The sequence below is a fragment of the Ranitomeya imitator genome, chromosome 3, assembly GCF_032444005.1.
Source record: "Ranitomeya imitator isolate aRanImi1 chromosome 3, aRanImi1.pri, whole genome shotgun sequence".
NCBI lineage: Eukaryota > Metazoa > Chordata > Amphibia > Anura > Dendrobatidae > Ranitomeya > Ranitomeya imitator.
The window spans coordinates 291,499,380-291,514,324 of record NC_091284.1 but is presented as its reverse complement, the minus strand read 5'-3'; the positions used below and the strand labels follow the sequence as shown (position 1 = coordinate 291,514,324).

General features: G+C 43.9%; 1 protein-coding gene across 8 annotated transcripts in view; it reads right to left on the bottom strand.

The window, feature by feature from the left end:
- LOC138669788 (plasma membrane calcium-transporting ATPase 4-like) overlaps positions 1-14,945 on the bottom strand; it is a 486,684-nt gene that overhangs the window by 281,121 nt on the left and 190,618 nt on the right. For all 8 annotated transcript variants that reach the window (XM_069756525.1, XM_069756523.1, XM_069756527.1 and 5 more), the window contains one exon: positions 5,739-6,216. In XM_069756525.1, the coding sequence (XP_069612626.1) occupies positions 5,739-5,934 (196 nt within the window). In that variant the 5' untranslated portion in view covers positions 5,935-6,216. The remainder of the gene's footprint in view (positions 1-5,738; positions 6,217-14,945) is intronic.

Sequence of the window (14,945 nt, the reverse complement as noted above, 5' to 3'; positions counted from 1 at the left end):
GGTACCGTCACACATAACGATATCGTTAACGATATTGTTGCTTTTTGTGACGTAGCAACGATATAGTTAAGGAAATCGTTATGTGCGACAGCGACCAACGATCAGGCCCCTGCTGGGAGATCGTTGGTCGCTGAGGAAAGTCCAGAACTTTATTTCGTCGCTGGATCTCCCGCTGACATCGCTGGATCGGCGTGTGTGACGCCGATCCAGCGATGTCTTCACTGGTAACCAGGGTAAACATCGGGTTACTAAGCGCAGGGGCGCGCTTAGTAACCCGATGTTTACCCTGGTTACCAGCGTAAACATTAAAAAAACAAACACTACATACTTACCTTCAGCTGTCTGTCCCCGGCGCTGTGCTTCTCTGCACTCCTCCTGCATCCTGTGTCAGCGCCGGTCAGTCGGAAAGCACAGCAGTGACGTCACCGCTCTGCTTTCCGGCTGACCGGCGCTGACAGTGCAGAGGAAAGCAGAGCGCCGGAGGACAGACACCGGAGGGTAAGTATGTAGTGTTTGTTTTTTTAAAGTTTACGCTGGTAACCATGGTAAACATCAGGTTACTAAGCTCGGCCCTGCGCCTAGTAACCCGATGTTTACCCTGGTTACTGGGGACCTCGGGATCGTTGGTCGCTGGAGAGCTGTCTGTGTGACAGCTCTCCAGCAACCAAACAGCGACGCTGCAGCGATCGACATCGTTGTCGGTATCGCTGCAGCGTCGCTTAGTGTGATGGTACCCTTACATTGTAGCTGCTTTAGCAGTGAGCTGGGCACGCCTCTGTGGGCTGCACAACTCACTGCTGTAGGTGTGACTAGCTGCCATTTTATTATAGCCCTGTGCTCTCTATCGCAGGACAGAAGAAGCCCTCACTGCTCCTCTGTACTCCAAGCAGGAAGACATCCTCTGCTCCTCACACGCTTCTCCTGCTCTGTCTCTGCTTCCCCCTCACACACAGTCCCTGTGATCTCTGGTAAGCTGAACTCACAGCCTGCAGAGAGGGAGGTGACACCTGGAGAGAGAGAGCAGGGCAGCTGACAGGACAGGGATTAAGGTGGGGGAAGGGGGATGGCAAGAATGGTATTAACAAAAAATGCTGCTGAGCCCACTGTGTTCTGCTCCTCTGTAAACCAGCTGTGCCCCTGATGCAGTAACTGCTGGTGATAGCAGGTCACAGGGCAGTCACACACAAAATGGTGCTGCCCTGTGATGCTGCTCTTCATTCTTACTGTTAGCAGCAAAATTGGGGCAGTAACTGCTGACATCACCATTTCCCTCCCCTTTTGGGTGGTCTAATATCCCTGGGGCAGAGCTGCTAAATCTTACTATAGCTGCTTGAGGTCTAAAACGGAAAATGCTCCCCCTAGTGGTAAATATGCATATTTGTAGAAAAATATATAATATTTTTCATATAGAAATGTTTGCAAACATTGCATTAATACATTTTAATTACTATTTTAAGCTTAATTTCACAAAAAAAACAAAATACAAGAAAACTGGTGGCACCTTCGCTTTAAAGGGAACCTGTCACCCCGTTTTTTGAGATTGAGCTATAAATACTGTTAAATAGGGCCTGCGCTGTGTGTTCCTATAGTGTATGTAGTGTACCCCGATTCCCCACCTATGCTGAGAAATAACTTACCAAAGTCGCCGTTTTCGCCTGTCAATCAGGCTGGTCAGGTCGGGAGGGCGTGGTGACATCGCTGGTTCTTCCTCAGCTTTACGTTGGTGGAGTAGTGGCGTAGTGGTGAACAAGCAGCGCGCGATCTGCGCTGTAATCCCTTGCATCAGTGGGGGCGGCCATCTTCCTGGGGCCGCGCGTGCGCAGATCGAGTGCTCTGCTGCACGGGGCTTCAGGAAAATGGCCGCGGGATGCCGCGCGTGCGCATTAGAGATCGCGGCGGCCATTTTCCCAAAGCCGAGTTTGCATCTCGGCTTTGGGAAAATGGCCGCCGCGATCTCTAATGCGCACGCGCGGCATCCCGCGGCCATTTTCCTGAAGCCCCGTGCAGCAGAGCACTCGATCTGCGCACGCGCGGCCCCAGGAAGATGGCCGCCCCCACCGATGCAAGGGATTACAGCGCAGATCGCGCGCTGCTTGTTCACCACTACGCCACCAACGTAAAGCTGAGGAAGAACCAGCGATGTCACCACGCCCTCCCGACCTGACCAGCCTGATTGACAGGCGAAAACGGCGACTTTGGTAAGTTATTTCTCAGCATAGGTGGGGAATCGGGGTACACTACATACACTATAGGAACACACAGCGCAGGCCCTATTTAACAGTATTTATAGCTCAATCTCAAAAAACGGGGTGACAGGTTCCCTTTAAGGGCAATTATCGTTGCGGACATTGCCAGTACTGCCAGTATCATATCCCCGGGAGAGTGTTCAGTATCGGTCCAGTAACACATACCGTACAACAATTTAGCTCTTGTAAAACTGACTACGTGGTATACGCGTTTTTTTGTCCGTGTAAAAGATTTTATATCGGAAAAACCATACGCAAAGTATACATACGGTTCAGGGAACATTTCAAGTCTGTTCTTTCAGGTAAAGGAGTACCTAGATTGATTAGCCATGTCAGAGAGGCACATGAAGGAAATCCAGAGGTCCTGACATTTGCGGGTATTGAGAAGGTGTTATTACCGTGGATTATGTGGACACAAGCCACAGGTCCGGCAGGCCTCAATGACAGAATTGATATGTCTATCTTTTTATGAACCCCGTAACCCAGCCAGCATCCGTCACCTTTATTATTATTGTTATTATCATCGTCATATATATTATATATACCCTACTTGTCAGGTGGATTCCTATGCGGCATGCTATCTGCCACATTATGCGGCGAATGCATTTATTGGTTTATAATTTACCGTTCACTCCATTTTCTACATATATTTGTCAGTGTAAATGAATTTTGATGTTAGAGCTATATGAGTAAAATAAGGATTCTGTGCTTTATCCGGGCAGTGTTGCCGGTTCTGTTTTTAAATGTTTTTATTATTATGCACTTTGCACTTCCCTGGTGTCTGATTGGAGCGTGGCGCAGGAGGAGTCTGTATGCACTTATCTATTTCTCCTAGCGTCACTTCCCACAGACATGTACCCGTAGAAGCACTACTCACAGCGCGAAACGGCCGTCGTCGATCCCTGCACACTCACGTCATTATTGCACACCCCCGAGCCGTAAAGATGTCTTCTCACATGCTTGAATAAAGGACTATCTAACTCCAGGATCGGTGAGTGCTGCCGCATTTGTTCTGTGATCTGCATGCCATTCAACTCTATGTTTCATGCGAGCACCTCTGATCAGCTGTCGGGCAATCAGCTGTTGAAGTACACATTAGTTCTCCCTGGTTACTTGGGCTGTGCTGCTCAGCATTTTTCGATTTTTGTTCTATTAGAATTATTAGGCAAGTTGTATTTTTGATCACATGATACTTTTTATACATGTTGTCCTACTCCAAGCTGTTCAGGCTTGAGAGCCAACCACCAATAAGGTAAATCAGGTGATTTGCATCTCTATAATGAGGAGGGGTGTTGTCTAATGACATCAACACCCTATATAAGGTGTGCTTAATTAGGCAACTTCCTTTCCTTTGGCAAAATGGGTCAGAAGAGAGATTTGACGGGCTCTGAAAAGTCCAAAATTGTGAGATGTCTTGCAGAGGGATGCAGCAGTCTTGAATTTGCCAAACTTTTGGGCAAAAAAGGCGCAAAATAACTGCCCATGAATTGAGGAAAATCAAGCGTGAAGATGCCAAGATGCCATTTGCCACCAGTTTTGCCATATTTCAGAGCTGCAACGTAACTGGAGTATCAAAAAGCACAAGGTGTGTGATACTCAGGGACATGGCCAAGGTAAGGAAGGCTATAAAACGACCACCTTTGGACAAGAAACATAAGATAAAACGTCAAGATTGGGCCAAGAAATATCTTAAGACTGACTTTTCAAAGGTTTTATGGACTGATGAAATGAGAGTGACGCTTCATGGGCCAGATGGATGGGCTAGAGGCTGGATCAGTAAAGGGCAGAGAGCTCCACTCCGACTCAGATGCCAGCAAGGTGGAGGTGGGGTACTGGTATGGGCTGGTATCAAGGATGAACTTGTGGGACCTTTTCGGGTTGAGGGTGGAGTGAAGATCAACTTCCAGACCTACTGCCAGTTTCGGGAAGACAACTTCTTCAAGCAGTGGTACAGGAAGAAGTCGGTATCGTTCAAAAAAAAAACATGATTTTCATGCAGGACAATGCTCCATCACATGCCTCCAACTACTCCACAGCGTGGCTGGCCAGTAAAGGTCTCAAAGAAGAAAAAAAATGACATGGCCCCCTGGTTCACCTGATCTGAACCCCATAGAGAACCTGTGGTCCCTCATAAAATATGAAATCTACAGGGAGGGAAAACAGTCCACCTCTCGGAACAGTGTCTGGGAGGCTGTGGTGGCTGCTGCACGCAATGTTGATCGTAAACAGATCAAGCAACTGACAGAATCTATGGATGGAAGGCTGTTGTTGAGTGTCATTATAAAGAAAAGTGGCTATAATCGGTCACTAATTTTTTGGGGATTTTGTTTTTGCATGTCAAAAATGTTTATTTCTATATTTTGTGCAGTTATATTGGTTTACCTGGTGAAAATAAACAAGTGAGATGTTTAATATATTTGGTTTTTATTAAGTTGCCTAATAATTCTGCACAGTAATAGTTACCTGCACAAACAGATATCCTCCTAAGATAGCCAAGTCTAAAAAAAAAAAACCACTCCAACTTCCAAAAATATTAATCTTTGATATTTATGAGTCTTTTGGATTGATTAAGAACATAGTTGTTGATCAATAATAAAAATAATCCTCTAAAATACAACTTGCCTAATAATTCTGCACGCAGTGTATAAATGACAGATGTAATAGAAATATCAAGACCATGCTGCTGATGGCTAATAGAATAAAAACTATGCATTCTGTACATGCTGCCATGAAAAATGACACAAATATGATTAGGCCTGATTCACATGGCTGTATTATGACTCCGCGCGGCTTCTGGAGACCCCGTAACTGCTTTATTTATCCCCTTCCCGATGTGTGACATACATGTGTCATACACAGCAGCAGGTGACTAAAGCAGGATTAAGAGCCAAGCCTGCACTGCAACCAGCAGATCCAACTCAGGTTATCAATCAGTCCAGTGTGTTTTTCATTGATAGCAGTCACACCCATGTTATTCTATGGAGCTATGCACATGTCCAATTTTTTCCGAGGAGAAAAAAAAAGGCAGCTTGCAGGATTTACATCAGATAATCGGCCCATTCAAACCCTTTTTTTGTTTCTGAGAAAATCGGATCCCACTCCGGTCTAACTCTGATCAGAGTATGGTTAGCATGAGCAGATGGGTTTTCTCCGATGGAGAGAAAACTGTTGTGTGGCCCTAACCCCTGTCCAATTTTGTAAGACTAACAACCTATTCGAGCCTTCTTCCATGACTATATCCCATGCCTGCCGGGCTTTATTATCTAAAAATGCATCAGAAGAGCAGAGTATTAGTCCTTTGGGTTCTGTAGACAACATTTTTGAGCAAAATGTGTATTATCAGCCTAATGAAAGTACCACATAATGTTTCCTACTGAGACAGTTGTAATAAGCCACAGAGGCAGCATCGTAAGTACAGCGCTTGTTTTAATGTAGACTAAAATGTTCATTCAGCAGCTGAAATCAGATGTAGACTGACGTCATCTACTATACCTTCTACTGGAGAAGTCTTTAGTCTTCTGCAGATGGTGCTCACTCCACCATAGTTGTCCCTTATCCGATTCACCGCTTCTCCACTCCTCAACTCCATAAGGTCCCGCAGTTCCTGCACGCTGCACCCAAAGTCCCCTTCATAGCTGCCATCATTGACAGAATTAGAAGGGTGATGATCTGTGGAATTGTTTGCCATTTTGTGGATGTGATTCCACAAGAGTCTGTGTACCACCTAACTTATCTCCTCTTTCTTTTAGGCTTGTTTTCTTTTTTAATGTTCTTGTATTCCTGTGTTCTATGTGAAGTCTTCCTTGGGGGATTTCTTAGTCTATACCACTCTCCTTTCACACATCTCCAATGAGTGCGTTAAGCTTGACACAATGCAAACAGGATGCACATGTTACGAGGGTGTAGCGGGGTGGTAACCTGTTGGGTTATCCTGGTGTTTGTCAAGACCCGAAATGGAGGATAGCAGGTGCTGAGGAAGCAAAAATAAAAGACCAGTCAGTAGCATGAACAGACTAAACATTTTATACATAATGTTACAGTGTAATAGAATATGACTTTTGGGCTCTGTTCTCACCATGAGTATTTGTAGAGTTTTTCTGACCGATTAGCTACATTAAGTTACCGGTACATGCATTTTTGTCTCTTTTTCTTATGTCATGTATAAAATAAAGCTGCTTTGCTTTGGCTACTTCCCAGTATTTGGCCCAGAGAAAACATTATTGATGCAGTTTAGTTTTTATTTCCGAAGCAGAAACACATGACTAACACTTGTGCATATTTTTACCTGTGGATTTTCCATATCTAATGCAATTCTATTGAGAAAATCTGCACATAAAACTCTGTGCACGTGTAACAAAAACGGAGTTTATGCTGAATAAATAAAAAGCACACTGGGCATGAAATTTCTATGAATCCCATCCACTTTGCTGTAACTGTAGGACGCTATGTTTTTTTCACAGTGAAAATATGCAGCGTCAAAAACTCATTGTGGAAAGTTAACCTTAAAGAACCTTACAAAAAAAAAAAAACTAGAGACTTAAAAGGGTTGTCTGGTCCAAATCAATAAGTCTTTAGTCCCTCTTATCGATGGGGGAATTCATAAGTCTGCAGTCACACAGAGTAACTGGAGAACTGGAGACATCGATTTTGGCTGGACAGCCCCTTTAAAAGGGATCCTGTCAGGTCCCCCATGCCCTCCAACCCAGCAGCATACACTTATCAGTAAATTCCCTGCCCAACCATCTCTGTATAACATTTTTTCTGGTCAAATGAGGTTTTAGAAAAAAGCATTTATATTGGCACAATTTCCTGTGCTAATAAGGGCTTTGACTGGTCGATGGGGTGTTAGTTGCCCCAGACTAGTCACCCCTCTTTCCATTTTATCACGCCCGTGTGGTCGCGATAACAATTTGCACGAGCTGCATCACTGCCGCTTATACAAATCTAGCACATACACGCCCCGCTCATTTTGCCAGCATGACCGAATCTCTGAAACTGGGTGTACACTTTCCAACTTCAGAGGTGCACAATGCACATGACTGGAAGCCATCTTCTAAACTTTCAGACATATGCAGTGCATGTCTCTAAAGCCAGGGAAAGGACACCCTGCTTAAGAAGTGCACTGCACATGACCAGAAGTTTACCAGTTGGCTTCTGGTCTTCTGCAGTGTGCACCGCTGAAGTCAGGAAGCGTACACCCAGCTTCAGAGATCCTGTGACGCCACCAAAACGAGTAGTGGACATGCTCTAGATTTGCATAAGCGGCGATGACGATGTACATGCAAATTATGACATGGAAAGAGGGCTGACTAGTCTGGGCAACTAAATACCCATCGAATAGTCAAAGCCGTCATTAGCATAGGACACGGCGGCAATATAAATGCTTTTTTTAGCCTAATTTGACCAGAAAAAAGGTTATACAGGGCTGGTTAGGCAGGGAATTTACTGATAAATAAGTGCACGTTGGAGGGCTTGGGGGACCTGACAGATTCCCTGTGACAGGATAAATATTGCTAGCCTCAGACACAGATTCGGTCATTAATCTGAATGAAAAAACTAGGTGTGGGTGCAAGTGAGAAGCAGATATCGCCCTTTATACTTTGTGTTCAAGATCCACTTCAGTTTTGTTTTTAAATAATTGCTGTTAAATGTAACCCTAAAACACTCTTTACAATTACAACCAAAAGGAAATATTGTACACTTCAGGATCCCACATTTCTAATTTGCTAAATATTTTCCCAATGCCAAAATGACAGGCCTTTTATTATTCCTCCCACACATTATTCATAGGGCCCAAGGGAGCTTCATGCCAATGCGAGATGGCCAAGTTACATCGCCAGGTCCATTAAGCTAATGTACTACGCCACAACCTCAGTGCTTAACGTGAGCCTGCGATGAACCAAAAAGGCTCTGGTACCAATATGGCTACACAGCATTGGTAAGTGTGAAAACACTTCTCATATTCTTTCCCCCATCACCAGTGGTAATCAGCAAGGCTTTCCCTTCTCTCCACACTTAGAATATTTTGCATCTTGTATGAGCTTAACCTGTTATAAGTGTTGCTTCCATAAAAGTGGTATCGCACGAAGTAGCCACCTCAGGGTATGGAACCCCTCATAACAAATATAATGGGGGTCTAATGAGAACACAAACCTTCACCCCCTTTTTATGTATTGTATTATGGTGTATAGCATGGTTTTCTTTGTTAAACGTTCAACTGTCAGCTGTGAATTCAGGAGCAGCTTGTTGTTCCAGTTAAAACCAGTTTTCGACAGTCTTTATTTTAATCTGATTGGTTAACTTGAAAAAGTACGGGATGACTTTGGTCTATAAATATCCCAGTTTTCTGTCATCTGTTCGTTAAAGTGAACCTTTCACCCCCAAAATCGAAGGGGAGCTAAGCCCACCAGCATCAGGGGCTTATCTACAGTATTCTGGAATGCTGTAGATAAGCCCCCGATGTATCCTGAATAATGATAAAGAGGTTAGATTATACTCACCCAGGGGCGGTCCCAGTCCGGTTCTGGTTCAATGGGCGTCGCGGTCCGGTCTGGGGCCTCCCATCTTCTTACGATGACATCGTCCTCTTCTTGTCTTCACGCTGCAGCTCTGGAGCCATGACAGAATGCAAGGAAGAGGACGTCATCGCATGAAGATGGGAGGCGCCGGACCCCGATGCCCATCGGACCCAGACCGCCCCTATCCCCTGCCCAACCCCCCCCCCCCCCCCCCCCCGGTGAGTATAATCTAACTTGTTTTTCTTATATTTCAGGTTACATTTGGGGCTTATGCTTATCTACAAGACCCTGATGGCGGTGGCCGAAGCTTATATACAAAAAAGTAGGTGACAGATTCCCTTTAATAAACATCATGACCTTTTCTCTAGCCAAAATTGATGTCATGGTGCATTCTTTCCAATGTCTGAATCAGTTTTTGTGTTACCATGTGCACACAACGTCTTTCACACGCCCAAAACATCTGTTTTTCAAGCAGAAGATGCTTCAGGAATGGCTCCTTTACTTCGGAGTCTTGTAACACTTAGGCCTCATTCATACTTCCATTCTTCATTTACCATACTTGTTCAATCTGTTAGAAGACATACCAATTGTACTTGATGGAGCAGTTAACGTTAAAAAAAAAAAAAGTTATCATATGAGAAATTGCTAAGACAAATATTGAGGGTAAAAGCAGACACGGACCAAACATTGATGAAAATCTGATCCAAGGCCGTGATGTTAAAGTCTGTTTTAAGATACAAGAAAAATCACTGACATCTGAATGAGGCTTAAAAAGGTGTATTTACTCGGCCAGTTTCTACCCATAAATCAGGGGTTCCCCAACCTGTGACTCAAAAGTGTGGTTCGAGGCTGTCTGCTAGCTTAGTGCATTAGCTCCAGGGCTAGGACACAGCTATGAAGAGCAGGTCTCCACATGGTGATAATTCTGAGTAGCCTCGTCCCAAAGATCAAATCTGGATGTGCATATACTTGCCATGGGGGTGGAGATGTAGGAGGGTACTGCCAATCAGAGAGCCTGAAGCTGGATTTGATATTGTGTTTGGTATTCACCCATCAAGCTGTCCTAACAGTGGTAATTAATCTGGGAATACCTAGATTTAAGTACAGTGCATAGAAGGCAGGGTGACAATCCTCATGATTTCTGGGGGCTCTGGGTGTCACTACACAGAGGGCTTTGCATGTGGCTTGTGACCATCTGTCAGAACTGAATGTAGCACTTCTGGAACTAAGACAGGTCTCAGTTCCATAGATAGTTAACAGCCAGTACCCACGGGCTGACAACTGTATGGGAACAATGATTGGTCAGTATGATTGGCCGCACATCATTTTGTCAGTAGCACAGCCTCTGTTAAGAACGTCAAACAATAGAAATCACTGTACAAGTGTTTTGCTTGGCACATTTGCACCATGCCAATGAGTAGGAACAAGTGTTTTTAAGAACCCTTGTTCAAAGATTACTGCGCTATGTAAATGGAGGGTGCCCTCCTGACAACCTCATGTTCCCACAGTGCGTTTGCATTGTATCTATTGATGCGATTTTCTGAAATTGCATTAAAAAATGCATACATTTTGCTACGATTTTGTGCGGACATACGCTAATCTATATATGCGAGAGTTTACACACATTACTGGACTGCGGGAATCCTCAGACATGCCATCCACCCTCTAAGACAACAGAAATGCCCTTTGTCCCCTGCAATGCCTCCCTCCAGCCACCTCCTGCCATAAGGATTGTTGGGTTGTATTTTCCCCTCGCAATTTTCTGAAAATGCAGTAAAAAGTGCAACATGTCCACACCCGTTTTTCAAAACAAAAACAAAGTGTCAAAAATGTTATATATACATTTCAATTTTTGATAATCAAAAAAAGAACAAAGAACCCTCATTGCAGTGTTGCAATGACGATGGTGATCTGTACAACATGGTGACCAGTAAAATGCCCACAGGAAAAATACCCACACGGAAAATTGCCCATTGCAGCATCACAAAGTTTCAGATCCATGATATTTGAGGTGCTAGGTGAAGAATGCCCAGAAAATTGCCCACAGGCTGAATTATAGGTTAAATGCTCGGTAGGACAGGGGGACAGTATATGCATGTATACATGAGATGCTCTGCAGGGCAGAAGAATAATATAGAATTATAGGTGAGATGCTCTGCAGGAAAGAGAATAGCAAAGAGATATAGGTTAAATGCTCTGCAGGACAGGGGGATAGTATGCAGGTATACGTGACATGCTCTGCATAACAGAGAATAGTATAGAATTATAGGTGAGATGCTCTGGAGCACAGAAGAATGTCGTCGAAAATTGCCCACATAAAAAACTACCGACAAGTTTATTAAGAACAGTTTATTAAGGAGTTCTAATAACAACAGTAACTTAAGTTTATTAAACAATCATTGCACACCTGAAAATAATTAGCTGCCGGGTGATTGTCCTTGACTTCCATGGGCTCCATTGAAATACAATACAGCACAACACAGGCAGCAAAGAAAATGCAGAATGGATTTCAACAAAGGTCTCTGGGCCCAGTTTACTTCTCCAGGTTCGGTTCACTCATCCCTAGTCCCAGAATACGGATTCTGTTCTTAGGAGTTATCATTCCACTGTGCCAACAATAATTCTACTCTCAGTGTGGTGTGTCTGGGCCTAGAGACCCTTATTCCACTCTCACTGTGGTGTGTCTGGGCCTAGAGACCCCTATTCCACTCTCACTGTGGTGTGTCTGGGCCTAGAGACCCTTATTCCACTCATTGTGGTGTGTCTGGGCCTAGAGACCCTTATTCCACTCTGTGTGGTGTGTCTGGGCCTAGAGACCCTTATTCCACTCTGTGTGGTGTGTGTGTGGGCCTAGTGATCTTAGTTCCACTCTCATTGTGGTGTGTCTGGGCCTAGAGACCCTTATTCAAATCCACTCTGCATTTCCTTCCATCCTATGCCTGCCTGCACCTGCAGTATATGTGTATGATACATAACTAGGTAGGGTCTGTTCACTCTTACGCTTGGTAGCCATAAGTGGACAGGGAAGGAAGTGCAGGCACCAGATTCACTACCACTGAAGTCAATGGGACAGCGGCGCTGCTATGGCACTTATGCTCCTCTGACAGATTCTGACAGAATCTCACTTTTCTCCTGTGCCTTCTGGGCTTCCAGGACCATCTATCTCAGCCAGCAGCACCGGCTTTTGGTGGGCACCCACTGAGATGATAATGTATTAGATCTGACATGCAGTCCCATGTAACTCCACAGATAATACAGTGATTCTTTTGTGAGTACTGATAGCAGTGATGGCTCCTCTGGATCATACTGCTGCTGTTTCTGCATGTGCTGCTGTTCTGGGCTGGAGGGAGGAGTAAGGCAGTATCAGTGAGAGAGAAGAGCAGACTAGATCTATCTATTGCTGAGAATGACAGACTGCTACAAACCACAGATCTTCAGCATGTTTGCAGTTTTGCACTAGGGCAGCTGTAAATCACAAGTTGATCACATATCATGTGAACATCCCCACCTTTCACCTCAAATATCATAGATCTGAAACTTTGTGTTGCTGCAATTGGCAATTTTCCATGTGGGCAATTTTCCATGTGGGCAATGTTCCGTGTGGGCAATTTTCCTGTGGGCATTTTTCCTGTGGGCATTTTTCAGGGAACCGTTGACTTTTCAGTGTGGATTTTTTCCGCATAGACTAGCATTAGATATGGAAAGTCTGCAATAAAAAAAACAACTAAAAACACACATGCGTTTTAGTGCGTTTAAGTGGTGGAAAAGCAACAAAAATTTGTGTAGTCAGCACCTAGGTATTACAACAAAGTTTTGTCAAAGCCAAAAACAAAAAAGCAGCTTTATTTAAAACTTGACAAAGAGAAAAAAAAGCAGCATCAAAAAACGTGATGAAGCCACAAGCCTAATTTAAATAACAGGTGCAAAAATAGGGCAGAAATTCTGCAATGCCAAAAACTCGCCATAAGCTCATTGTGGGAACATACTGCTGATCAAATGGACTCCCTCTGTAATACAGTACATTAAATGAGTTGTCTTGGAGGGAATCTGTCATCTTAGCAGAGCCAGAATTCACTGGAGGGTATGTAACGTGCTAGAAGAGTTGGCTTCCAGTGTTTACTATTTTTACCTTTATCAGCCATTGTAAGTTTTATTGTGACTTTAACCCGTTCACCCCGAAGTCCGTTTTCACCTTTCTGACCAGGCCATATTTCACAATTCTGATCAATGTCATCAGTGACATAACTTGAAACTCATGGGCCCCGATGCGAAAGCCCCAGCAGGGCCCAAAATATTTTAACCCCTTACCGACCTCCGCCGTACTATTACAGCTGAGGTCGGTACCCCCGCTTTGATGCGGGCTCCGGCAGTGAGCCCACATCAAAGCCGGGACATGTCAGTGGTTTTGAATAGCTGACATGTGCCCGCAATAGCGGCGGGTGAAATTGCGATTCACCCGCCGCTATTAAGTAGTTAAATGCTGCTATCAAATGCTGACAGCGGCATTTAACCGGCGCTTCCGGACAGAAATGAGCGCATCGCCGACCCCGTCACATGATCGGGGGTCAGCAATGAGTCGGCATAGCAACCAGAGGTCTCCTTGAGACCTCTACGGTTGTTGCTGCCGGATTGCTGAGAGTGCCACCCTGTGGTCGGCGCTCATAGCAAGCCTGTAATTCAGCTACATAGGAGCGATCTGATGATCGCTGCTTTGTAGCAGAGCCGATCAAACTATGCCAGCTTCTAGCCTCCCAAAAAAAAAAAAAAAAGTTTAAATCACCCCTTATTCGCCCCATTCAAAATACAACAATAAAAAAAAATCAAACCTACACATATTTGGTATCGCCGCGTTCAGAATCGCCCGATCTATCAAAAAAAAAAGGATTAACCTGATCGCTAAACAGTGTAGCGAGAAAAACATCGAAATGCCAGAATTACGTGTTTTTGGTCACCGTGACATTGCATTAAAATGCAATAACGGGTGAAAAGAACGTATCTGCACCAAAATGGTATCATTAACCCCTTAAGCCCCAAGGGTGGTTTCCACGTTAATTACCGGGCCAAATTTTACAATTCTGCCCACTGTCCCTTTATGAGGTTATAGCTCTGGAACGCTTCAACAGATCCTGATGATTCTGACAATGTTTTCTCGTGACATATTGTACTTCATGATAGTGGTAAAATTTCTTCGATAAGACTTGCGTTTATTTGTGGGAAAAAATGGAAAATTGGCGAAAATTTTGAAAATTTCCAACTTTGAATTTTTATGCCATTAACCCCTTCATGACCCAGCCTATTTTGACCTTAAAGACCTGGCCGTTTTTTGTAATTCTGACCAGTGTCCTTTATGAGGTGATAACTCAGGAACGCTTCAACGAATCCTAGCGGTTCTGAGATTGTTTTTTCGTGACATATTGGGCTTCATGCTGGTGGTAAATTTAGGTCGATAATTTTAGCGTTTATTTGTGAAAAAAATGGAAATTTGGCTAAAATTTTGAAAATTTTGCAATTTTCAAATTTTGAATTTTTTTTCTGTTAAACAAGAGAGTTATGTGACACAAAATAGTTAATAAATAACATTACCTACATGTCTACTTTACATCAGCACAATTTTGGAACCAAAATTCTTTTTTATAAGGGTTATAAGGGTTAAAATTTGACCAGCGATTTCTCATTTTTTACAGCAAAATTTACAAAACCATTTTTTTAGGGACCACCTCACATTTGAAGTCAGTTTGAGGGATCTATATGGCTGAAAATACCCAAAAGTGACACCATTCTAAAAAATGCACCCCTCAAGGTGCACAAAACCACATTCAAGAAGTTTATTAACCCTTCAGGTGCTTCACAGCAGCAGAAGCAAAAATAGTCACAAAAATGATGTTTTAGCAACAATTTTTTTATTTTCCCAAGGGTAAAAAGAGAAACTGGACACCAAAAGTTATTGTACAATTTGTCCTGAGTACACCGATACCCCATATGTGGGGGGGAACCACTGATTGTGCACACGGCAAGGCTCGGAAGGGAAGAAGCGCCATTTGACTTTTGAATGAAAAATTAGCTCCAATCATTAGCGGACACCATGTCGCGTTTGGAGAGCCCCTGTGTGCCTAAACATTGGAGCATCCCCACATGTGATCCCATTTTGGAAACTAGACCCCCCAAGGAACTTATCTAGATG